At 38.6% G+C, this 24,188-nt stretch overlaps 1 protein-coding gene across 3 annotated transcripts in view; it reads left to right on the top strand.

Annotated features, from left to right (window-relative positions):
- The first annotated feature begins 888 nt into the window (after nucleotides 1–888).
- The window catches only part of PSME4 (proteasome activator subunit 4), a 61,931-nt gene continuing 38,631 nt past the window's right edge, over nucleotides 889–24,188 (top strand). For all 3 annotated transcript variants that reach the window (XM_082755766.1, XM_082755765.1, XM_082755767.1), the window contains exons 1-12: nucleotides 889–1,201; nucleotides 8,411–8,551; nucleotides 9,100–9,216; nucleotides 13,527–13,571; nucleotides 14,270–14,419; nucleotides 15,455–15,518; nucleotides 17,841–17,915; nucleotides 18,771–18,893; nucleotides 19,381–19,473; nucleotides 20,372–20,637; nucleotides 22,251–22,437; nucleotides 22,964–23,053. In XM_082755766.1, the coding sequence (XP_082611892.1) occupies nucleotides 1,026–1,201; nucleotides 8,411–8,551; nucleotides 9,100–9,216; nucleotides 13,527–13,571; nucleotides 14,270–14,419; nucleotides 15,455–15,518; nucleotides 17,841–17,915; nucleotides 18,771–18,893; nucleotides 19,381–19,473; nucleotides 20,372–20,637; nucleotides 22,251–22,437; nucleotides 22,964–23,053 (1,527 nt within the window). In that variant the 5' untranslated portion in view covers nucleotides 889–1,025. The remainder of the gene's footprint in view (nucleotides 1,202–8,410; nucleotides 8,552–9,099; nucleotides 9,217–13,526; nucleotides 13,572–14,269; nucleotides 14,420–15,454; nucleotides 15,519–17,840; nucleotides 17,916–18,770; nucleotides 18,894–19,380; nucleotides 19,474–20,371; nucleotides 20,638–22,250; nucleotides 22,438–22,963; nucleotides 23,054–24,188) is intronic.

Raw genomic sequence — 24,188 nt, forward strand, 5'->3', positions numbered from 1 at the left:
GTAAGGCTGCTTTTGTAATACTTTGCTCATGAAGAAAGTTACAGTGCAGATTATTTTGTGATGGCTGTAAATTGAGGTAGTGTCACTCTGCTCAAACAGGTGCATCAGAATTATTTCCTGTTGCACTGGATTGGAAACAGAAGTAGTGTCTGCTACAAAGGCACATAACAAAACGGTGTGAAGGTACCAGATGCCATGAGAATGTCTGAGTGCCACAGCCTTTGTCATACATCAGTCTTCTATTACATTCCTCCTCTTTGTAATGTGTTCCATCGTTTAATTATTTTTTTCTATCAAATTTTAAGCAGGGCTAATTTGAGCATAAAGATGAGAAAACAGGATTTGCCCTTGTCTGTAGCCCTAACTCGAATACGTTTGCAGCTGTTCAACGGTCACGATGTGATTCTTGAGGGGAAATTCAATTAGCAATTATATTTAGGCGACAGCTGGAGATAACAGCTATCAGCACTACTTGTTATCACGTATCCATCGCAGGCTTCATCCTACGCCCCTGGAGGCCAGCAGCAGGCCCGGGCAGCGCGGAGCTGTGCTTTAGCAGCATTTTTATTTGGAATAAGCCCCTTAAGCCGCTCTGCAGCCAGCCCCGTGACTAATTACCCCGGCAGCCCTCCGGGGAACGGGCCGCCGGCCGGTTCTCTTCCCCCGGCAGCAGTTGGGGGAACGTTGCGTTCGTCGGTTCGGGCCGCGGCCGGTTTAAGGTTTAATAAACTTTATTTAACCGCAGAGGCACGAAAGAAGCGAGGCGGGAGCAGCGCTGGGCCCCGCTCTGTGCAAATGGCGGCGGGGCGCGGCGCGGGGCCGCCTCCCCTCAGGCGCGGCCGGGCCGGGAGCCGCCTCCCTCAGCCGCCGCCTTCCGCCGCCGCGCCGGAAGGTTGCGGGGCGGAGCAGGGCCAGCAGCCGCCCGCTCGGGGCCGTTCCCGGTGCGCCGTGCCCGGGGTGGGGGTGCCGGTGCCGTCCCCGCGCGGCGCCGCCGCCGCCTCAGCGCCGGGGCAGCGGCCGCGGCCATGGCGCCGCCTCAGCCTCAGAAGGAGATCGTCTACAACAAGCTGCTGCCCTACGGCGAGCGCCTGGAGGCCGAGGCCGGCCGCTTCCTGGCGCAGATCAAAGGCAACCTGGCGCGGGCCGTGCAGCTGCAGGAGCTGTGGCCCGGGGGCCTCTTCTGGACCAGGAAGCTCTCGACGTGAGTGCCCCCGGCCGCCGCGGGACGGGCTCCGGGGGAGGGAACCGGGGGAGCCGAGCCCCCGGGGGTCTCCCCGGGCTCTGCCGGGGCTGTGGAGGGCCGGGGCCCGCCCCTGTCCCGCGCAGCCCGCCACGAGCTCGGCGGAGGAAACCGGGGCAAAGGTGGTTTCGTTTCCTACAGCTCGCCTGGCTCCGGGAGCCTCGGCGATTTCGTGAATCGGGAGGGTTTTCTCTGTCGATATTTCTAAGCTATTTCTTTCCGAACGCCTGCTTGGCCACCTGTTTGACCTCTTGCCTTTTTAGGCAAGTTGTGCAAGATGTTATCTGCGCGCAGCTCCTGCTGTAGGAACGCGAAGTCTTTCTCAAGACGGGCTGTTTGTTGGTTCAGTGCTGGCAGGATTACATTGTGCCTTAATGCTCTGTAAGCAGCGCCGAGCCGCAAGAAAAGCCCCCGTCTCGCCTCTGCCGGGGCGGCGGGCACTGCGCGGCCCCACCGAGTGCCTGTGAAGTGTTTTTAACACAACTCCAAACCGCTTGGCTCCATACACCGTCACTGAGCGGAGCCCGGGTTTCTCCTAGTGAATTTTACGAAGCATACTTCTGCTATTTTCATTGCCACTATTTTTGATGCTCTGGCATTGAAAACGGCATCAGATGACAATGAGTCCTGTAACTTCAGTCAGCTAACCATATTTCCGTACGTTGTTTTTGCTGTGATGGTATTTTCTCTGTGCTAGAAACGATGAACTACGTGCTTTTTGTAGAATTCAGAGATCCTCACTTAGATTTTTCCTTCATATATATATATATATATATATATATATATATAAAAACAACTAATTTAAAAATTGATACATACTGGGCAGTCAAATCTGTTTGGTTCATCTGTATCGAAATGTAAGTCTTTGTATTTGCCAAGAGGCATTCTTAGATAGAATTACTTTGACGGTTGCAAAATGACTCACGTGTTTTCATTATGTGACAGTTTGAACCCGCCTGGAACTAGGTCAGTGCTGTTTTTTTGAACTTCCCCCCTCAGCCATCTGGGAGCTTACACTGGTTTCAGTGATACCTGTTGCCTTTAGACTTGTGGAACTTCAGATACTAATCAAGCTGAGATAAAGTGTACTAGTTCTTATGAAGAGAAAGATCTACATTAGATAGGTAGGCTAAATGTAGCGCACAATCCTACACACTTTCAAAGGATCTACGTTAGAATTACCCTGGTAGTCATTCTGTAAATTGTAATTGCTGTTACCAGTTTAGGCTTTAGGGCAGTGAATTTAGCCTGTTGAGAACTGCTGCTGTGCTACTTTATGAATCACAGAAAGGTCAGGAGGCTCTAGTTTGTGGTTTTCCACCTACTCTTTGAAGTTCTAATTTGTGTGTTTTGCAACTTGTCCGATGCCTTTCAGTCCTAAGATTTCTTTGTGGCATATTATATGCAGTAAGACTTGGAATTTGTTTGGAAGCAGGCAGGGAAGGAAATAGGGGCATCAGTTTAAAAATAAGCTGGTAAATTTAACGTGAGAGTTGTTTTGCTCTTCAGCTGAACTTGACAACTTCTGTGGGACTGAATACTTTTATTAAAGTTCAGGCCTAAATGAAACACTTCCAAAGTATATAGAATTCTGATTTCATACCTAAGTCAAATTACAAGATAATGAGAAAAAAAAATCTAATCTTTGTTGTCTGTTAGTAGAAGGTAGTTCATCTCAGTGTCAGCTTAGTACCTTTTCCCTGCTGAGCAGCTCCAATAAATTTTACAGTTGTTTGATGGAGAAATGTAAAGGATCCTCATCATGGTGAGATCTCTGCTTAGCCTTGTTGCAAATATCTGAATCATAAAAGGCAGAATTTTCAGTATTCTGTGGATTAAATTGTAATTCAGAATCATGTCCAATGTATCTTTAAACTAACATTTTTTATCTGTTCATGAAATAATACAAATGTTTTTAGATGTGTAAATGCATGATTAAGTAGGAAAAAAAAAACACGTGTAGTTGTACCTTCCCAGGTACCCTACAACTTTATACAACTATGGATGATTCATTGTAGATTATGAATAACAAAAGTAGAACTCAAATATTTTTTTTAATTTACAAGTTTGAGTATCGGTTTCAATTTTGTGATGACGGATGAACCTGAGATCTCTTGTTTCTTATAATCTCAACAAGTGAGCATGACTTGCCCATAGTTACCTTAAAAGCATCTGTTTCAGCTATCTGATGTCATGGTCTGAGTAGGAGGGGAAAAAAGGGGCAAAAATGGAGTTTATCAGGTGAAATGTCTGTAATCTAATTTGCATGATTTGCTGTTTATGTGTAATTTTCCATAATGTAAACAGATCCTTTTGTTGGAATGCGTCTACAGAGTGTGGTGAGAACTTTCTTGTGAGGACAGGAATAGAGCAGTTACTTAACTAACTTGTGACTTAGTGGGACTTCTTATGCAAGTCAAACTGTACCTCAAAGACTGGCATTCAAACCTAATCATTACTGTGAGACTCCTCAAACTTTGGCTAGTAAAATCTGTATCTTACAAAACACTAATCCTGTTGTGAAAGCAGAAGACTGAATGTCAGTTGTTGTATAACTTGCTACAATGTCCCAAAAAAAAAAAAAGGGCAGGTTGCATCAAAATAATTTGCTTAGATGGACTTGCATCAGACTTCTACCTCTTAGGTCAAAAAGAGGTTGCTGTTTCAATTTTTTCACTTTTTTACATTTTACTGAAAAATGTTGTGCATAGTTGTTTTTGTTTTGTTTTGTTTTTTGTTTTTAATGCATAGCCTGTAATTGAGCATATCAGTATAATATGAACATCTAACAGTTACAGTGCAGGTGGTTGACTGCAGCCTGGAAAACACATGAGTGTCATTCTGTACTTTTTACTTCAGTAGGTAAGGGTAGAATTTTTGGAGCTGAAGGACACCACTTCTGTTCCTGATGATGTTACTTTGTGTGCTTGCCAGGTAAAGGTTTATTACAAAATTACACTTAAGTGTAAGGTAAGAAAAAATGGAGCTCAACCGTTCTGAATTATGGGAAAGCCTGTCAATCAGACTTTGAAATATTTTAATCACTTTTGCAATATAAATCTTTTTTTTTTTTTCTTCTATCTATTCCCCTCCCATCTTTATCAGAAAAATGTAAGCCTTCTTTTGGATACATAATATTTATGTACATGTACGATGTAAACATGTATGTGATTTAAGTGGTTTTGGTGAGCATGATTCATTGTTCTCAATACGATTTGTCAAAACAGCTTTAGGCCAATTGTAATCCTCTCCTGTGCATGAGAAATTGAAAGTAGATAGCTAGGAATTTAGGAGAGTGCTCTATGCAGCTTCATATGTGAAGGCAATTTTTAACTGTAGCAGAGCAGCCAACTTCTAGGGTAATTTAGGCTATCTGCTTGGTACAACAGTACACTTCCTAAAAATAGGTCTATTGTAATTGTGGAGTGAGAGATTGGGTACCTAATACTTTTAAAGGAGGGAATTGGGTTTGGGTTCTAATTTTATCTTGTGTACAGAGACCCTGCACTCTGTGCAGAAAGGATGGAGCTGCAAATAGAATTTTCACTTTCTAATCCTCTTTTATTTGCTCATAGCTGATCTTCAAATGTGAACCCAGTGACCACCACAATGTAGCGTAATTTATTTATCATTTTTTAGTTGGCTGATAGAGGTTGAGAGACGGTTTCCTTAAAGAAGGAATCAAAAGGGCAATGGAATTAAGATTTCAAGTAACATCTCAATGTAGTATTGCCTGCCTTCTTACAGGAAGTTTTTGATTTGCAATAATTTAGTTCTAGAATTAAATTATTTTTTTTTTCCATTAACTAACCCAATACTTTTTTTTCCTCAAGAGGAGGCACCATTTATATGGTGAACAAGCATATATGTGATTAGCCCCTAGCTGTCCTGCAGGATTCATGAGGAACTGGATGTATTCTTGCCTTTAGTAGTGGGAATATCCTCTCCTGAGGATACTTCTGTTACATTTTGTTAATTTAATCTTGAGGAAAATGTGAGTAGTCCCTTTCTAGAATTAAACATTTTCCGACTGTCATCTTAATCCTACTGTGCAGCAAGACAATAATTGATGTTTTTAAAATCTGCTTTTTCATGTACATAAAGAAGCTGCATTTACGGGAGCAGTTTGGCATCCAGCTCCATTTCCCAGGCATCTTTGTATTCAGTACATTACTTTGTATTGTACTCTTTCCTCTGTTTCTTAATTAAACAGCATTTAGTACAGTAGAATTGGTGTTAGAAATGTCAAGAATGGTAACCATGCAAACGTTTCCTTTTTTGTTACATCCAGCAATGCTGACAGAGTCCCTGGATCTCTTGCAGAGCGTTTCTTTGTAGTTATAACTTACTTTTTCAGGTTTCTGCAGTTCTGTTTTGTTTTCTTTAATAATACATGAAGAAGTTAAATCACTGTAACTTGTTACTCTGTACCTAACCTTATGAGAGCAGAGATGTACGTGTTAAGTGTATATGACTGAACAGTAACAAAATGGAAATTGCAAAAGGTTAAAGTTGATTTTGGAAATGAGCTGTTAGCGTTCCTGTTTAGCTGCTGTGTTCTTTCCCAGATGTGTAGTGTCATGAAAATTGTCTTTACCTTGTGTAAGTAAGCAGTTTGATCACTGCATCCAACGCTGTCTTCCCCTTTTAATAAACAGGAAGGGAAAGCTAAGAGGAAAAAAATCAGTTGCACCTGTTGTTTTCTGAGGACTCTTTCTGCCTTGTCTGTTTTATACACGTGGAAAGTGTAGCTGTTTGGCTGTTTGCGGTTGTTCTGTAGGTGGGTGGTGTTTCTGGCTGATCCACATACCTCATGTGGTAGAGGAGTGGGTTAGTTTATATTTCATTCATTTCCTTCTGGGTGTGAAAGGAGTAAAACACATTGAAATGAACATTAGTGACAATACTGCTCAGTAAATGGGAAATCCCCTGCTGAAATCAATGGGAAAAAGAAAAAGGAAGTGACAAGAAGTGCTGTAGAAGCTCTTTTTTCTTCTCCGAAGACGAGTGATTATTGGTTTCCCCAAGCCCCGCAGCTGTCCCACTGTGTATTCAAAGGAAGCTGGAGGAGGGAGATTGGAAAATGTTAGAAGGAAAAAGCAAGGCAGCTTACCAAAAGGAGTCAGTTTCCTGGAATAGATAAAGTTACTAGCTGTGGGTGATCCTGGCAGATGAGTGTTGTTTTGTTTTGTTTTTTAATTGAGAAATGGGGAAGTGGTGGAGTAGAAAAACATAGTCAAGCTGTTGTCCCTATCCTGTGTGCTCTTGTGGCACTGTTTGCCTCATGTGTTTTAGTGAGGGACCTGAACTTTATTTCGGTGTGGTCAGTTCTCCCACTGGAAGGGCTGTGAGGAGTAAAAGCTTACAGAGAAGCACGAAGCATTTGAAAGCAAAACAGATAATAACTAACTGAACTTCTCAGCATTGCAGGAATCAATTTCAGAAAACAAATTCAGCAATTGAGACAGTGAGCTTTGGTTTTGTTGTTAGCTCAGTAGCTGCTTATATTTGCCCCTCTAAGAATTACCTAGGCTGTGTTCCATCCAGGTGGGTTTTGTTCAGAGATCACGGGGCCCACCACGTGAAAAGATGCAGGCATTCTGCAATGTTTGCTGTCCCGCATACCAAATAAGTAGTGTGAGATCTGGCATTCTTCACATTACTAGGACAAGCCTCCATGCTCCACTGGTGTATATTTAACAACAAATCAACCCAAGCTCTACTGAATCTTTTAAACAAAAACAATCAGCAGGCGTCTACAGAAATTGTTTTATAAAGGGTCGTATCTCATATGCTTTGTCTAACAGCTCCTTGGAGGGCAATGTATTAGTAGTGTTTCTTATGACTCTATGGGTAGTTAGAGCAGTAATACAAAGGAGAAGTGTGCTTTTTCAGGTGAGTAATAAGTTGTAGTGGCATGACGTGTAAAATGCTGCACTAGAACCTTATATAACTTCTGTTGGAGGAGGTTATTTTTAAAAAGTTAAATGCATGCCTTTTTTCAATCTATGCTTGAAAACAGCAAGCATCTCTTCCAAACTTAGCCCTAGCGGAACCATACCTTTTAAAAATAGTAAATAAATGGACAGCAGTGAAGCTCACCACCAGCAAAGGTCAACTTAACTTGAAACTGTTTTTTTAAATTAGCTTCTACATTGTGTCCTGTCTCCTTCTTAAAGTGCCCCACCTGAAAAGGATAGAGTACAATAAAGCTGCTTGTGTGACAGTGTCACACAAAAAAAAAAGACGAAATAAGTACATGGGGATGTAGAGAGTCTAAATTCAGTAGTTAGTACATTTTGAGCTGAGGTGAAAGAATATAGTCATTGTTTTTGTGGTACCTGGTGTGAACATCATGTTATGCTGTTTGTGGAATCTTGGAAGACAGCAAGCTGTCCTTGTTTTTGTTTTAGTTTTTTTCCTGGTTATTTATTATAAGTAAAGTTTCCTTTACCTCATTGGTTTAAAAACAGATTATGTGTTTGTTACATAACTGCTTAACTGCTTTTTAGCATAATTCCTTTTTTTTTTTTTTTTTTTTTTTATAACTTCTTAGGGTTCTTAAATTGTTTTTAGGCTCACAAAAGAAACTTCGGTTAGATTCCAATTTCCTCTTAGGAGAAGCTTCACAGAAATTATGATTTCAGAGGACCCTATAGTGATTAGGAATGCTACCTGCCAGTATTTACTAATTCTTTAAGGTTTGTACTTTATAGGTACAATAAATATCTGTCTTCCTGGCTAGCAAAAAGAAGGACTAAATTTAGTGTTAGGATTGCCCCTGGTTATAAAACGTTTTTTCTTGAAAGATTTATTCTGAGCACTGGGGGGGGGGGGGGGGGAAACAACAAAACAGAACCACCACCACCAACAAAAACAACACCTGTATATATAAAAGACTAGTCAAACTATGCCAGAGATAAAATGTGGACATTATGTTAGGTAGTACTTTATTGGATCATTCTTCATTTTTTTCCCCAGTAGTTGGTTTCAGGTATCAAAATATTCCCTTGTTAGATACCTTTTCAAATCTTTCAAACAAGAACTTGAACTTAAATTAGGTTTTCCCTTGTTTCATTAAACAGCAAGCTAGACAGGATCTGGCTCAGGTCTTAGCTAAAAGGAACATGCTCAAAAATATTGCTGACTCATCTTGTGTTTTGCTTGCAGATACATCCGGTTATATGGGAGAAAATTCAGCAAAGAAGATCATGTGCTTTTTATCAAACTGCTGTATGAGTTGGTAACAATTCCAAAACTGGAAATCAGCATGATGCAAGGATTTGCACGCCTGTTAATAAACCTGTTAAAGTAAGTACAGGTTTCTGATGACTACTGAAATTTTCTTCTCTAAGTAGTTGATCACTTCACTTTCCGCATGTTGTTACATACTTCAGTGCAATAGTATGTTCTGTTACAGGTTACTTCACTTAATCTACCCTGCACAGGTGATCTTGATTAGAAAGTTTGAAAGGGGAAAGGTGTCTACATAATGCAAAGCTTTACGTGTGGTTTTGACAGTGAAAGAATGTCAGCTTTTCAATATTAGGAAAAGGAATTACCCCAGAGAGCTAAGAGTTAAGGCTGAATCCCAAGCAGGGAGGAGGTGAAGACTGTCTCACAACTTGATATGCTTATTTCACTTAGTCAGACTTCCGTTGAAGATGTTGACAGCTTGAGGTCATTCAGAAATTCTGTAAGTGGTTGCCTTGTAAATTCCCTGACCTTCCTGCAGTTTATGCCAAATGCTGAAGAAGAGCATGATTCAAAGCAGTATTCCTGATCTGGGGTATTTTGGTGTGCAGTAGGTCAGCGTAGATGTTTAATCCTAAAGTGCTCCTTGCTTTCTTATATTATAGGAAAAAAGAACTACTTTCCAGGGATGATTTAGAGTTACCATGGAGACCACTTCATGAAATGTTGGAAAGGATATTATACTCCAAAACAGAACATCTTGGATTAAATTGGTTTCCCAAGTAAGTTTGCATTTTAAAACCTAAGTACTTGTTATGCTTGAAAGTACAGTTACAAAGGCACTGTTAATGTCTGTCATTAGGTATACCGTAAATATTTTTGTTTATATTTCATGAAATTGATTTCAGTAAGTGCATGTGAGGCTACAATAATTGATGGCAGGATGTACATGATGTTTGTTACACTGTTCCTTTCTGAACATAATCAAGTTCACTTCTAAGTACACTGAAACAGGGTCTCCATCAACTTGTTTTCTGTCTGTGACTGTTCAAGTATTATCCCTGACTCCTTTTACTGAATAGAGGATCCCATTGCTGAAATGTGACACAAATAGAAAATATCTGTAGCTTTGTAACTTGTCACCCAGCACTTGTCTCATGGCTACATAGCCGGAAAAATAATTTTGCTAATTGTACTCTTTTGCAAAGTTGCACTATTTTGATAATTGTAGATGCTACTTTTAAGTGAGAATTCAAAAGAGCAGAGCCTTTTTCATGTGTATGCCAGCACAAGTGTCTGTGGGGGTGTTGGCTTGTCACTTTTCATTTACTGTGTGAGAAAATTGTGTAGTGGGGAGGGAGGTTAAGCTGGGACGAAACTATCGGTTGTGACAGTCTGTCTAGCTTCTAGCTTTTATTAACAGCATTACATATCAGACACTCCATCTAAAAATGCAGTGCGATTTGTTCTCATACGGTGCTTTTTGTTTTGGTGTTTTTTTCAAGTCAATTTTGAGGGGTATCTTTTTGGTGGATGTTGAGATATTTTTAAAAGCTGGGTTAATTTGATATATAGCTGATAATGTAACTACTCTTTTAATTTTTTTTTACATTCAGTTCATATCGACCAGGCTTGTCTTCACCTAAAACATTTGTGCTTAATGTATTACATAGGTGGTAAGAATGACTTCTTTTGTTCAGCTCTGGCCGATGTGTAATCTTCTGCATGTTCTGTTAGATTGTAACACCTGTCACACAGGCATAATTTTCTGTGTAAATAATTGTATTGGAAAACCGATGTTAACATTCCACCACTGTTTATGAGAATGTCGCACTGTATGTAAGCCTTTCTAATTGGGGAACAAGAGAGCGTGTGTGAAGTGGCTGATAAAGTGGCTATTCGCTAACTAATTTAACCAGCATATGTATTTTGAGGGTCAAAGGAAAGGCAGATTTTATAGTTGAATAATTAGTGTCTGAATACAGACAAAATCAGTATTTGTGTAGGAGTGCATGTCACTGTGTAAGTTTACCTTACTATTAAAAACAATGAAATCATGGAAAGTGCTTTAGCAATGAGGTAATAGGGCCTGGAAAATGACTCGGGGACAACCTTGTAGTTGTCAAGTGTGAAACCAAGCTTCTGTGTTGGCAGAGTCCATTGTGACAGTGGAAAACCATATCAGAGGGTTTCGTGAATATACAAGTTCAGAAATAGTTTAAAAGTGATATAAGTGGAAGTAGTCAACAGAGAGAAACTTTAGGATTGCAGTGGTTTTGTTTGGGGTATATTTTGCTTGTTTGTTTTTTTTTTTTTTTAAATCTTTTGTTGTACTAGTCAAATACTGTTTTTTTTGACTCAGCATAATTAGAAATCCACTGGAATAATACCACTTGTGAAACTATAGCTGGATCTCTTCTCATTGTCTTAATTATAACTCTAATAATGGAATGTCTGCTGTAGGGTTAGAACATCACTTCAGGCCTGAATCCTTCCTGAAAATTTGAAAATGATGCTTTTGCTGCTTTTTGATAATATAAGAGTCAACAGTGTAGGTTTGTATTTTATTGCTTTAACTGAAGCATGTTTCTCTTTGAAAGTGCAGAAAAAATAGATTTACAAATTAATATGGTGATGTCCTTCCTAAATGAGGAAAACAGTTGTGTGGTGCCAAAATGATGAGTAGTGTTAGGGTTATGGTGGTGTTGGCTGTTTTTGATGTATCCCTTTGATGAGGTGTAATAACGTGATAATCCTTCACATAACAAAGAGAAACTAAAGGCAAAGAAAACTGAAAGGGAGGAGGAGTTTTCCTTTATCATTAAATAAACTGCTTCAGTAATTAATAGGCTAATATAATAGTATACCTACCAGCATAAGTTACTTCGTTATATTTGTTTTAGAAAGGTTTTAATGCCTTTTCCAAATGGTCAGGGTTAAATAGTTGAGCAGGAACAGGAGGACAAACTGTAGTGGGCTGTGGATCCAATCCAAGGTGCTTTATGTATGGAACTGTTTGCTGTTGGGCTCTCTTAACCCTTGGCTAAGTTCAGTGGTACAGCTGTGTGCAGAAATTTGCTAGTGTGATAAATGCAGATATTTTTGAACAATTCTGCAATAATGGGTATGCAGAAAGTCTAACCAGAAGGGGAACAGAAGCCACTTAACCACTGCTACAAGGCTTGAGAGAGTTGGTTCAAAGTGATAATGAAAACAGCAACCAGCGGTGTCTTGTCCTTCACAGCTATGTTGTCTTGTCCTTTTCTAACTAGTTGTCGTCAAAGTGGGGTCTTACAAGGTATCTTCTGTAGTTGGCCTGTGGTTTAACTGCATCTTGGATGGAAGCTTCTTCACATATGAAATTGTTTGCTGTTTGGTTTTTGTTTTTTTATAGCTTCCATTCTAAATTTGTGATCAGGAGGGGAAAGCCCTTCCAGTCTTCCTCTTTTGCTCTCTTTCACTCACAGATGCTAAGATTGGATTTCGAACTTGTGTCCTTGAAAGGCTTGTTGCTCTCCAGCCATTAGTATTTGTATCTTAAAATTCTTCTGTCCTTCAGATTCTCTGCAGCAATAGTCTGCTTCAGTACAACGTGATAGTATGGGAATATTTGTTTTGTCACAGAAACAATTTTCATGTTGACCTTTAGTGCTCTTCAGGAATGTTGCTGGTTCGTGCTTTATCTACTCTTGGAACCTGTTTCCTAACTCTTTCAAGAATGTATTCTCTTTAACCCAGAATCTTTATGACCTTCTTCTGGAGTTTATCTTATTTTTGTTTAATGAATGGTTGGTCATTCATCTTTGCATCTTGGAAGCAGTCAGTAAGCTCAGTTGTCATTCTAGCAGAGATAAGATTTACTTTGTCACTGGTGGATAAAACGTCCAGAATTTTGCAACTTCAAGAGTGCTGCTTCAACTGAAGTAGTGTTATGAGGGCTGGGTGGGCTTTTGCTGGCTTGCAGTGGATGTTGAGGTGTTGGAGGGATTCTTTGCACACAGACACCCACCCATCCCCAACTGCTCTAGAAATGGTGGTTTATTTTATATTTCACCTCACTTGTTTGGGATCAGTTTCATTTGTGTAGGACTAGAGAGAGTGTGTGCATGCTCTGTATTTGTGTGTCTTGAAATTACTGATCTGAACTGATCTTGGGTGAGAGTCTAAAGATGATAAATTTGAATCATCTTTATTCTGATCAGAATAGCATTTCTGTAGCTTAGTTTGTGATGGTGACCTAAAGAATGCATTTTTTTATACTAAGAGCACATAAATTGTGTAAGAAATTCTTTTGCTAGAAATTGTGTTCAGGGAATGATCTTTGGTGAAAGCAGAATTTAGTCTTGAGCCCGTCTTGTAGTAAACAGTAGACTTTACAAACCTAAAAATTGGCAGCCTTTACAGTTCCATTGATTTCTTCCTTCTGCCTTCCTTATTCTTTGCGATTATTCTGAATTCTTTGGGTTTTTTTCAAATGGTTTGACGACATCCTGTGGCAATTCATGTTAAAATGATTTCTCAAATTAAGTGACTCTAATTCTATAATAAGCTTTATTGCTATGAGTGAAATGCTTAAAATGAGCTGTTAAGTGCGAGGGGAATGTAATGAAATAACTACTGATTTGCAGATACTTCTTTCTTAGAACCTCTGAACAAAAACAACAAAAAAACAAATTGAAAAGGTCAGATACGGTGTTTAGAATCTAAAAATAATTTTCTGAATTCTATTGCTTTTATCCTATAAATATTTAAGATATAATATTTATTTAAGAAGATAACTTGCTTTGCTGGTTTTTCATAGATAAAATGCAGGATATTGCTTCTAAGAAATATTTTTTTACTCTTTAGTTAAAATGCAGTGAATATTAGTAGTGGTATACGAAAAGTAGAACCAGGAGTATAGGAGAGCAGTTCCACTCTGTCTAATTAGGTCTGCCTCGGAGGTGATAGCTACTGCATGTTCACTGAAGACATCTAATTGCATCAACATTATCTTAAACTCTTAAGAAAAATCAACAAATGGTTCTTTTATTTTATGCTGTCCTAGAAATTTGGTAATGTAGTATCCTTAATATCTCCTTTCTTGTTTCAGTTCTGTAGAAAGTGTTCTAAAAACGCTTGTGAAGAGCTGCAGACCGTGAGTAACTGTTGTTTTTTTTGAGCCAGTATCTTTAATATTACTTTTAGAGAGGAAAGAAAAGTGTTTTAAAAAGCAAACAAGTGTGGAACACTATTAGCCATTCTTTACCTGCTGTTCTTGCTGCAGGTTGAAGATGTCTGGGGCGGAGAGTAGAGGCTTTTCTGTTTTACTGAGGTTGAAGCTGATCAATGCATCAGGTTTATAGGTTGCTTAAAGTAGAAAACAGTGATGGGCATATTCAGTGTTGTAATGTGTAAGTGCCTTAGAATAATGTTTTTTTGTTAATAGCCTTGGTTGAAAACCCATTAACAGTAGCTAATTAAGCTAGGATATCACTTGATAAGGCCACCATTGCTTTCCATCTTTTGTACTGTAATATGTGCAGAGAATGTGTGCGCCTGAACCAGTTCAATTCAGTTTGTTGGCAGTTTAAGATACTGCAGAGCTGTAGAGAAGAAATTTTAAATCTTTCATTGTGTCATCCTTGATCTGAAATTGTATTTTGTGAAGTTTAAGTGGGGTTGAGGAGTACCTACCTATTGTCCCTGGGTACCTGGGTTTAGAGTAAAAGTAAGATTTGTGACAAATGGCTAGATAGGTATAAATGTTTAAAAAAACAAATAAATAAAAATTCACACGTGCCCACTCCAACTTCAAAGCTAAGTCTGTATGTTCAATGGTTGCCTTGCATTCAGATATTTTCCAGAAGATGCCACTGCAGAGATGCTGGATGAATGGCGGCCTTTAATGTGCCCATTTGATGTTACCATGCAAAAGGCTATTACCTACTTTGAACTCTTTCTACCTACTACCCTTCCTCCTGAACTTCACCATAAAGGTTTCAGGTAAGTGTAACTGAATGTCTCTTGGTGTAACGTTTTGCTATAAAAAGCAGTGTTCATCTCCTACAGGATAACATTCAAGTCAGGTAAATCAGATCATGTGGTGTTTCCTTTAAGTGTATGTATCTTGCATTCATGTTGTAATTGAATTTGGTATTTGAAAACAACAGAAATGGAAATAACCACGTGCATCAGAACAGCTATTCATTTTCAAACGTACAGGTTCTGTAAATTTTGGATCAGTATTCTTGTATCTTGTAAATCAGTATTAAAAATTTCAGGTTTTAGCTTTTGTGGTGGAGCAGTGCTTATTTAGAATGCTTTCAGAATTGTTCTCCATGTTAGAGATCAAAATTACTGGGAACTTCTCAGTTCTTCCTGTTTCTATTTGAGCATAAAATTAGTGATGACACAAATGTCTGCAGCCTGGTCACCAGTAAAATGAATAGTGGCTTTTAGCAGCATTTTTGGAAGGAGTTCAAGACAAATTCTGTCAGCATTCTCCTCCTCTAAAAGTAACCTGGGGACACCCAGTGCCTGTTTCCTGAAAACTTGAAAGGAGGAGGTAAATATAGTTTAGGAACATTAATGTAAGCAAAGAAAGGGTGTGGAAGATTTTGTATCCTTTGCTTCAGCTGCATTAAGAATAGAAACTAATGAAAGTTGTAACCATCAGGCAATAGAGACAGATTTTAGATTTTAAACAAGAAGGAAATGAAGTGTGATTTGTTTTCATCCAGTTTACCTGTGCTGGGATGGCACTATATATTGACATGGTCAGGCTGAAGTATAGATAAGGAAATGCCTGGTGAGATTGTTGTGTGGAAGGGGGGAATTAAAAAAGAATAAGAGGAGGAGACCTAAAAGAATGGGAGGATGCTATGGGAGATGAAGAGATACAAGCATGTCTGATTGCTGTTTGTGTTGAATGACTTGGGGGGCACGTGAGTTCCTGAGACCACCCGACAAAGTGAGTGAAATGTCCAGTGGAGGAGTTGCTTTCACAACATTGAAATTATTTTGATTGTTCTCTTGCAGGCTTTGGTTTGATGAATTTATAGGCCTTTGGGTGTCAGTTCAAAATCTTCCCCAGTGGGAAGGGGTAAGTATTTATTATTTATCCTTGATAGAAGAGATACATTTAAAAATTCCTACAGTGTGCTATCAAGTCAAACGTTGATAGTGTGGATTTTTTTCTTCGTGCTTTAACTACTACAACAAGGCTGAGTTGGTAATTTCATGATTGTTGGCAAGAAGTTATTGAATGAATAAATGAGATGACAATTGTGCTTGGTGAGCTTAGTTTAATGGCCTTCTCAGGCAGCTTTACTTTGTCTTGGGAATGCTGGCATTTTCGACTGCCTGTTAATGCTTACGATGATGCACAGTGCTATTGTGATTCCTGTAATATACAGTTCTGTAAAATAGCATCTTAAAACTTAGTACATCCTTTGCTACCCCTAATTTTTAATTAGATTTTTCTTTCAACGATAGCTCATGTGTACAGTCACTCTGTGGCTGTTTCCTCTGTTACGATGGGATGCTCTGTTTGCTTTTTCCAGCATCTTTGGACAGTACACTTGTATTACTTTCCTTAGTTTAAGTAGGCATATACATAACACATTTATTCACAGCTTTTATTCGCAGCTCTGCCTTGAATTTGTGTTGAAGTCTTTTGGTCACCAGGTGGTGTTGAGCTTCCTTGCTTGTTCTTGTCTCTGTTACCCACAGTTTTCTATAGCTTCACTGGAGGTAGCATTCCATTTCTGTGCTACGCTGGTGATTGAATCCTTTCATATTAACCACACACTGTTTGTATGGCAAAGACTCGCTCAAAACAGGTGCCTGACTACTGATTCAGGTCTTACGCTCATGGTGAGGGCGCAAAAATGCTCTTTTAAAAAAAGGAAAAAGACAAATAGGCTTCATATTCAGGCTGACAGACTCTAAAATTGGTATAATTGCCATACCAATATGAAGTGTTTTTAAAGAGTCTGTTTTAATCTTCAGTTATCAAACTTCGAAGAAATCTCTCACAGGTTAGTTTCTTCCTCAGCTTTGCTGCAGGGGACTGCAGTGAGTTGTCATCTTTATTTTAGATCCAATAAAGAACCTCTACTCCCCTTGGCCAAAACTACTGTTGGGCTGTATCTGTCTGGCTTACTGTGTGCATCTCATGACCATATAAAAACTTTGGAAATGAGAGAAAATCTCGTTGAGATGACACAACCAGCAGCTTAGGTGCTGTTGGTGTCAGCTAACCTGTGCCTTGACTTTCCTGCAGTGAAACTTGGCAAATTACCAGCTTTTTTTTTTTTTTTTTTCCATGCTCGGTGTGAACATAAGCTCATTGACCATCTGTCTCTTTTGACTAATCTCTGCCTGCATACTCCAGGAGGACTTGTGTGTGTTTGGAGAAAACTAATTTCCAAAATAGCATTGAATGTGGCCTTTGTAGCCCATTCTGTTTCTGGCAATTTTTGTGTGAAAAGGCTGGTGCAGAAGTCTACCTAGCTGGAGTTGTGTTTCATCATAGATGGAGAAAGGCAGTCTTTGTTGAAACAATTGGCAATTTTCCAGATTTGGACAAGGATGATTGCCAAAGTTTTACTTTTATTTTATGCTGTCTGTATACACTTTCGTGTCTTCCTGATAGCTATCCAAAAAAAGTACAATTCTGTCTACTCTTTCTGACAGTAAGATGACAGCCTGTACTTTTAGTAGTGTCATTTAGCTTGTTTCTGCCAACTGGTCTTCTTAGAACCATCAACACTCTTCTCGTAAGTAAGCAGTTGTCTGTGATATTCTTCCCCTCTTCCACTGACTTCTGACAGTTTGCTCAGAAGGCACAAAATTTTATTTTTTCCCCAGAGCTGTTACTTCGTTTCCTTTCCTGTCTTGTCCACCTTTTCAGGGCAAGCTTGCTCATTTCATCAGGCTTGGATGTAGATAATTAGACATGTGTTCTGACTGTGCAATCCACTTTAAGCCTCTGTCTGCTGCAAGCTTTTTCTCAGCTTGCTTTGGCAGGAGTTGGATTTGCTGTTTAAAGGGAAGCCACAGAATCAGTTGCCTTTGTACATGGGAAGGGTATTTTTCAGTGGGTATTTCCTTGTGTCAAACAAAAAGGTAGATTATTTTTAAAAATGTAACATTTAGGAAAGGTACATCTCAGTTACCTCTTTTTTCCCTGCTTTGTAAGGGCTTAAAAAATGAGTTGGACTCCTGAAAGTAGGAATTGCCTGCAAATACATTATGAAACGTGGTTTTAGTGACTCCTGATAGACTGAAATCTCCCTTTACAAATGTTGTACTGCCATGGGTTGCTTTTATCTTGTGTCTGTAAGGCAAGTTGAAGGGATTTGTGCATCTTTTGTAGTAATATATTCTAATGAATGTTTCCTTCTTTTACCTGTGGTTTCAGCATCTAGTAAATCTTTTTGCTCGCTTGGCCACTGACAACATAGGGTACATTGACTGGGATCCATATGTACCAAAGGTAATGTTTTTAATTTTATTAAATTATTTTGTTTACTTTGAGATAAGTCTTACTATGCAAAGGATAATACATATTCTCTGGATGGGTCTTGTACTGCAGCTTTTCCAATGAGGTATGTTCATCTTAAGACCTAATGTGAACTTCAAGAATTTCAACTGTCCTTTTGTAACAGAAAGTATTGGAAGTTGATACTGTTAGTGCTTCACTTAAAACCAGACTGAAGAAACAAAGTACCTTACTATACAAGTTCTCTCTGAATGTATAATTAATACCATGATTTTGTGGAAATAAGCCTTAAGGATATTCTTTTGATAAATGCTACGTATATAACCTTTGAATCTTTCAGCTTATGGATTTTTAAAGATGTTCGTAGCAGTTGTATTGTGAGGGGTATGGAAAACACAAAATGAAAAAAGATGCTTTCTTTATTTTGTCTAACATGTAAGGGAGAAATGGATGGAAAACAGATTTTCTTCAACCTTTTCTTTTGTCCTGCATGTGCCTTTTCTTCAGCAATGTGAGAAGGAGAGAGTATGAATTGTTTGAAATTGTTTCAGGCTGTGAATGTATAATTTTAGTTCTCTAATGCTACGAATTTGAATATTAGACTTTGAGTTTTTCTAAAGTCAAAGAATTAAAATATGTCTTTCTGTAAAAATGTCCTGTCCTAGTCTCAGTCCTGAGAGTTGAAATTGTCTGCTCCTAATATGTGTAGTTCTCTGCCCAGAAAATATTTGTTCTAAGCAGGTAAATAGGACCAAGTTCTGCAGGAGCAATTTGCTATAGGAACATTCTAAGCTGTTACTATTTTATGGTGGGTTTATAGTAAGCAATTTTAAAAATTCTTATTTACAGATTTTTACCAGAATTTTGAGGAGTTTAAATCTTCCAGTGGGAAGTAATCAAGTTGTTGTTCCAAGATTCCTAACAAATGCTTATGATGTAGGACACGCAGTAATGTGGATCACGGCCATGATGGTTAGTAACTTTTTTCGTAAAGTATAACAAAAACTATTAATGCAAACCTCTGAGCAAGTATGCATGTAAAACGGATGTGTGTTATGTTTAGTTCACTGCAGAAGTGTGTTTTTAGGCTACCTTTTGCCCAAGGTTTGTTTTAGAACTTATTTCACTGTTGGTTTTGGAATGAGGAGGAAAGGTTTATCTCACAGCTGCTGTCTGTGCCATTTTGGAAATGAAGAGTCAGCTACAAATATCACTGCAGACTCACACCGTTAAGACCCACCTACCAACTGAATCACCCCTTTTTAGAGTGAACCTCATCAGATTGGATGGATCTTGCTTACCTAGTGCTGAGTTGGGGGTGGGTGTTGCACACGTGATTTTGATGCTTTGAAATATGGTTGTGGTGAGTGAGTAGTCACTTGTGCCTTGTACTACTGTGTGTTATATTTTCATTTCATCTTGGTCTGTGTAATAAAGTCATGTGTTTTATTTTGCACAGGGTGGACCAAGTAAATTAGTGCAGAAGCATTTGTCCGGATTGTTCAATAGCATTGCTTCTTTTTACCATCCTTCAAATAATGGGCGCTGGCTGGTGAGTTTTTTGCATGTCAAGACAGTAACTTTGCCTTTAACGTCAGCAAAATTGTCAAATGAGATGTGTTGATAGAGGCATTATGTGCTCTAATAGCCAGTTTGTATGTTGGTTGCATAGTATTTTGAGGCTTTAATGTTCAAGTTGTCATCATACTGTGATGCAGTTTACTTCTATTCTGATATCAGGACCACAGCTAATGGGAATATCTTCAACTCATCTAAACTCTAAGTGCAGTTTAGAAATGCAAAACTAGACATCTAATTCACATATCACTAAGAAAAGTGAATATAATACAGCTTCAGTCTTACTTGCGTAATGTAGGTAGAACTGAATACCCTTTCATATTCTTGATCTGTGATTTCCAAGCTACTAAAATCTGGTTTTGATTAACCAAAACCAAAAGGATTTTTATTGCATATCTAGTCTGATGAAGCCTGCCTTTTGCTGGTGTAGTCTTCTGCTAGAGAATGTAAGAATATTCGTGTGATAGCTGGTAGAAAATATAGATTTAAATGACTGGACTTGTCTAAGCAATGTCAAAGGAGCTGTCTGGTTCTAGAGTAGGATATTTGCTTACATCTGAATGAGCAGAGAATGCTCTCAGATGCCTTAATTACTGGTAAATAATCGTGATTCTTGACTGTGTACTTTAAACATGTTTCTCATAACTTTTTTTAATGCGAGGCATAGTGTTCACAGCATAATTTTTAACATTTTGTGAACTGAAGTTTAATGACTTTATGAACCTTGTATTTTAGAGTGCTTGTGAGTTTTCATGTATTGTAGCTGGGTAGCTTCAAAATACCAATTTGTTATTAATTGTGTGTTGAACAGTTAGCAGCTTGGGTTCTGCTACTGCCAAATAACTGAATAACATTTCTCGTATATTCAACAGAACAAACTGATGAAACTACTTCAAAGGTTACCCAGTGGTGTTGTCAGAAGGCTGCACCGTGAGCGCTACAAGAAAACAACCTGGTTAACTCCTGTGCCTGATAGTCATAAACTTACTGATCAGGATGTTACAGACTTTGTAGAATGCATTATTCAACCTGTTCTTCTAGCTATGTTTAGTAAAACTGGAAGTCTGGAGGCTGCTCAAGCTCTGCAGAACCTTGCACTGATGCGTCCTGAGTTAGTAATTCCACCTGTACTTGAGAAGTAAGTTCCCCACTCCCTTCCTAACAACAAATACTCAAAGTACTCAGATGACAAGCAATTTTCTTGCTGCAAATGAATACTTGCAGCGAGGGGAATTGCTAAAGTAAGACTAATATGTAATACTGGGCAATCACCTGAGGGAGTGTGGGAGGACTATGTTTTCTGGTTTTGTTTGTTTATTTTTAAAACACCTGGCTAATCGTATAGTTCTGGGAGCTGTCAATAACTTGTGCAATATAGGGTAGACCTCAGGTTGTTTGCATTTTGGTTATCGTTTTGTCATTTTGATAAGGGATGGATTGGTTTAAAAAGCAACTTTGTACTGTTTATTCATGAGCCACGTTGTGCCTTCTCATCTGCTTTCTGTTTGGGCCAAATACAAATGGTGGTATTGCATGTCTGTGTAGTGAGTGTGCTCTGCACTTCTGTTCTGTGTCAGAGTACGCATATTACAGATTGTTTAAAATTAATGTTGTTGCTTTTGACTTCATAAGCAAATCGCTGCAGTATGTGTCCATATAAAATACTTGGTTTATACTATTGCTAATGCCTTGGTGCCTGAAATTCCAAAAAACTAATTCCTTCCTGCCCCCAGTGCTTTCCCTCAGTGCTGCCCCCAGACAGCTTTCTTCCTAGTCCCTGTCCATGTTCCCCTTCCAGAGCAGTCCTTTACAACTTGTGTTTGTAAAACCAGTGGATAAATTAATTTGTCTTGAGAAAAGCCCTTCCTGGGTTCCATACCTTACTGACTCAGCTGTTTATAGAATCTTGATAAATCTGCTCTTGCATGAAAATATTCAAGCATAACATTTCTGACAAGGACAGCAGCAGACGTCAGTATTAGGTATGACTACTGTGTCTGTTTTGAGAGCAGACTGAACTTCTGCTCAGTAGATAAAGCTATCACTGGTATGTTTGCCTTGGCTACAATTCAAAAAGCATTTTGTTGAGGAGATGTCAGTCCTTTGTGCTTGGATGTAGGGCAGGGGTAGCACTGACTCTTGTTTGAACCCTAGGAACTCTAGGAAATGTTACACAGTTTTCAGAAAAGTACGTAGTATAAAAAACAGGTTTAGAAATGCCAGTAACTTAAGAGGTTTTAAAATTAAAAAATGGCCTTTGTAACATAAAGCAATGTATCTCTCCACTGTTCAAAGGCAGTTGAGACAAGTTTTCATACTTGTCACAAGAACTTTACACTTGTATATACATAGCTTGCATCAGTTCATGCAGGTGCTGCTAATAATGTAATGATAAAAGTTCTATAGTAAGAAATGCCCTTTTGTTGCTAATCCACCATAAGTTCGTCCATAAAAGCTGAAACAAGAAGCAAGTCACAGCTTTGAATCTAAAAGTCCATGGAGTTACTCATTTCCATGCCACAACTGCTAACAAATGACTTGATCCTGAATTTGTGGAAGCAGCACTTTCTAATAAAGCAATGTTAAGTTCATTGGAGAAAAGATTGCCAAAAACAGTTCTGAACCATTGATAAGCCTTTTTTTTCCTTGCAGAAATTTTGTACCCTTACTGTAGAAAATAATATATTCACTTTTCTTTGAAAGCTTCATAAACAGTGTTGGTCCTAATATGATTGTTCTTGAACCTTGTAGAACGTATCCTGCACTTGAAACATTGACAGAACCTCATCAGCTCACCGCTACTTTAAGCTGTGTAATTGGAGTAGCTCGTAGTCTTGTATCTGGGGGGAAGTGGTTTCCTGAAGGGCCAACACACATGCTACCTCTGCTGATGAGAGCGTTGCCTGGGGTGGATCCAAATGACTTCAGCAAATGCATGGTGAGTGTACAGATCTTACCTCCTCTTAGAATATAGTTAGCTAATTGGTTTGCTCTGAAGGCTCTCAAGAAAGCAAGTAAAACCTCATGTTGTTTTTTTTTTTGTTTGTTTGTTTGTTTAATTAATTAGGTATTCTAAAACCTGTAGCAAATATTCCTTGCCTCTAAAAAGAAATAGAATTACTTGTTATTTATTGGTAGGTTTTTGCTAAATTAGGTCCCAGAAACCCACACCTTCAGGAATGAATTTTCATTGAGTGTTCAAGCAATTTAAACATAAGTCTTTTTTAACTTCAAAATTCAGCACAAAATAAGTGTTGCTTTGCACTTATTTTTATTACAGAAAATAGTTTTTTGTATAGTTCCAACTTCATCCAGCTTTTTATCTGAAATCAGAAATAATTATTGAAGTTTTGGGGCGGATTTTTTTAATGATTTGCTTTAGCTGCCGTATTTTAATTGGGAAAGTTTTTTAACGTGTAGAATGCAGTAGCATTTATTAAAGAGCTGTTTGCAACTCTCAACAGATCACATTCCAGTTTATTGCAACATTTTCTACTTTGGTGCCTTTAGTAGATTGTTCATCTGTGTTGCAAGAAAGGGATGATCTCACAGAGGTAAGAGCACTGCGTAGTTATAAAACAAAACCATAACCTACAGATTTCATCTTATTTTCTAGCAATGTAATTTTTATCTTCAGAACTGTGATGTGTTTGCTACAATCTTTTTGCATGTATTGCAGTTTTGTTTAACGTACCTTCACAAAAATACTAAAGCGTATGGATAACGTTTGCTTCTGGTCAGTGACATAAAGCTGACATCGGCATATGAGTTGGGACACATTCTTAGCACTGCTTGTTAGTGACAGATTGTTGTAGAGATGTGTTAAATTCAAACAGTTTAATATTTTTATGTCAAAACTCAGCTGTGGAAGGCTATGTGCAGTATAAAATGACTCAGAGCTCACCCTGTTTTGAGAAGGACGTTGGACAGGATGGTCTCCAGAAGTCACTTGCCAACTAAATTTTTCTGAGACTAATAGAATAGCATCTTTGTTAATGTTATGTTTTTGAGGATTCTTATCACTATAAAACTTCCTCCATTAAGTGAGGGAGGGAAGACAGGTGACTACAGAATTGTTATAAGATGTACATCATTTCCAATTCAAAACTAGTCCAACTTAGGGTAGGTTAAAAGGTAACTAATTGGTTGTCTAGGAGACTGGGAGGAATTTGTTGTTGAAAATATAAGTGTAAAAAATAATGGGATGTCCCTTCTGTTTGTATTTGTTTTTCAGAAAGCTAGCACACTCTTGAACTTCTAAGGGCTGTTTTCCTAGTTTGGGAAACAATTTCAAAATACCTGCACCTCTTTAAAATGTTCCTGCAGTCATGCTTCTCTTTTCCGAGTATGATGTTGTTGCTCTCCCTTCAGATGCTTCTTAATCTTTTCTGATTAAGAAATAACAACATCATTAGACAAGTGTTTTTCTGCTTTTGATCTAGCAGTTCAAACGCAGATGGTGAAACTATATCTGGCACGCTATAAATGGGGCAGCACCAGTGCTCCATGGTAGTTGGAACTGCCATGCAGAATATCTTGTCCACTGCTAGGAGATGCTTGTAGTTCACAGAACAGCTAATAGGTGCCTGTTTTGATTTTTCACAAACCTACTGGAATTAAGTTGATTTTCTTGACTTGGGGCTGCAGCACTTACACTAGCAGAAGAGTTTGTATGATGAATGAGTAATG

The sequence above is a fragment of the Aythya marila genome, assembly GCF_965140915.1.
Source record: "Aythya marila genome assembly, chromosome: 3".
Taxonomy (NCBI): domain Eukaryota; kingdom Metazoa; phylum Chordata; class Aves; order Anseriformes; family Anatidae; genus Aythya; species Aythya marila.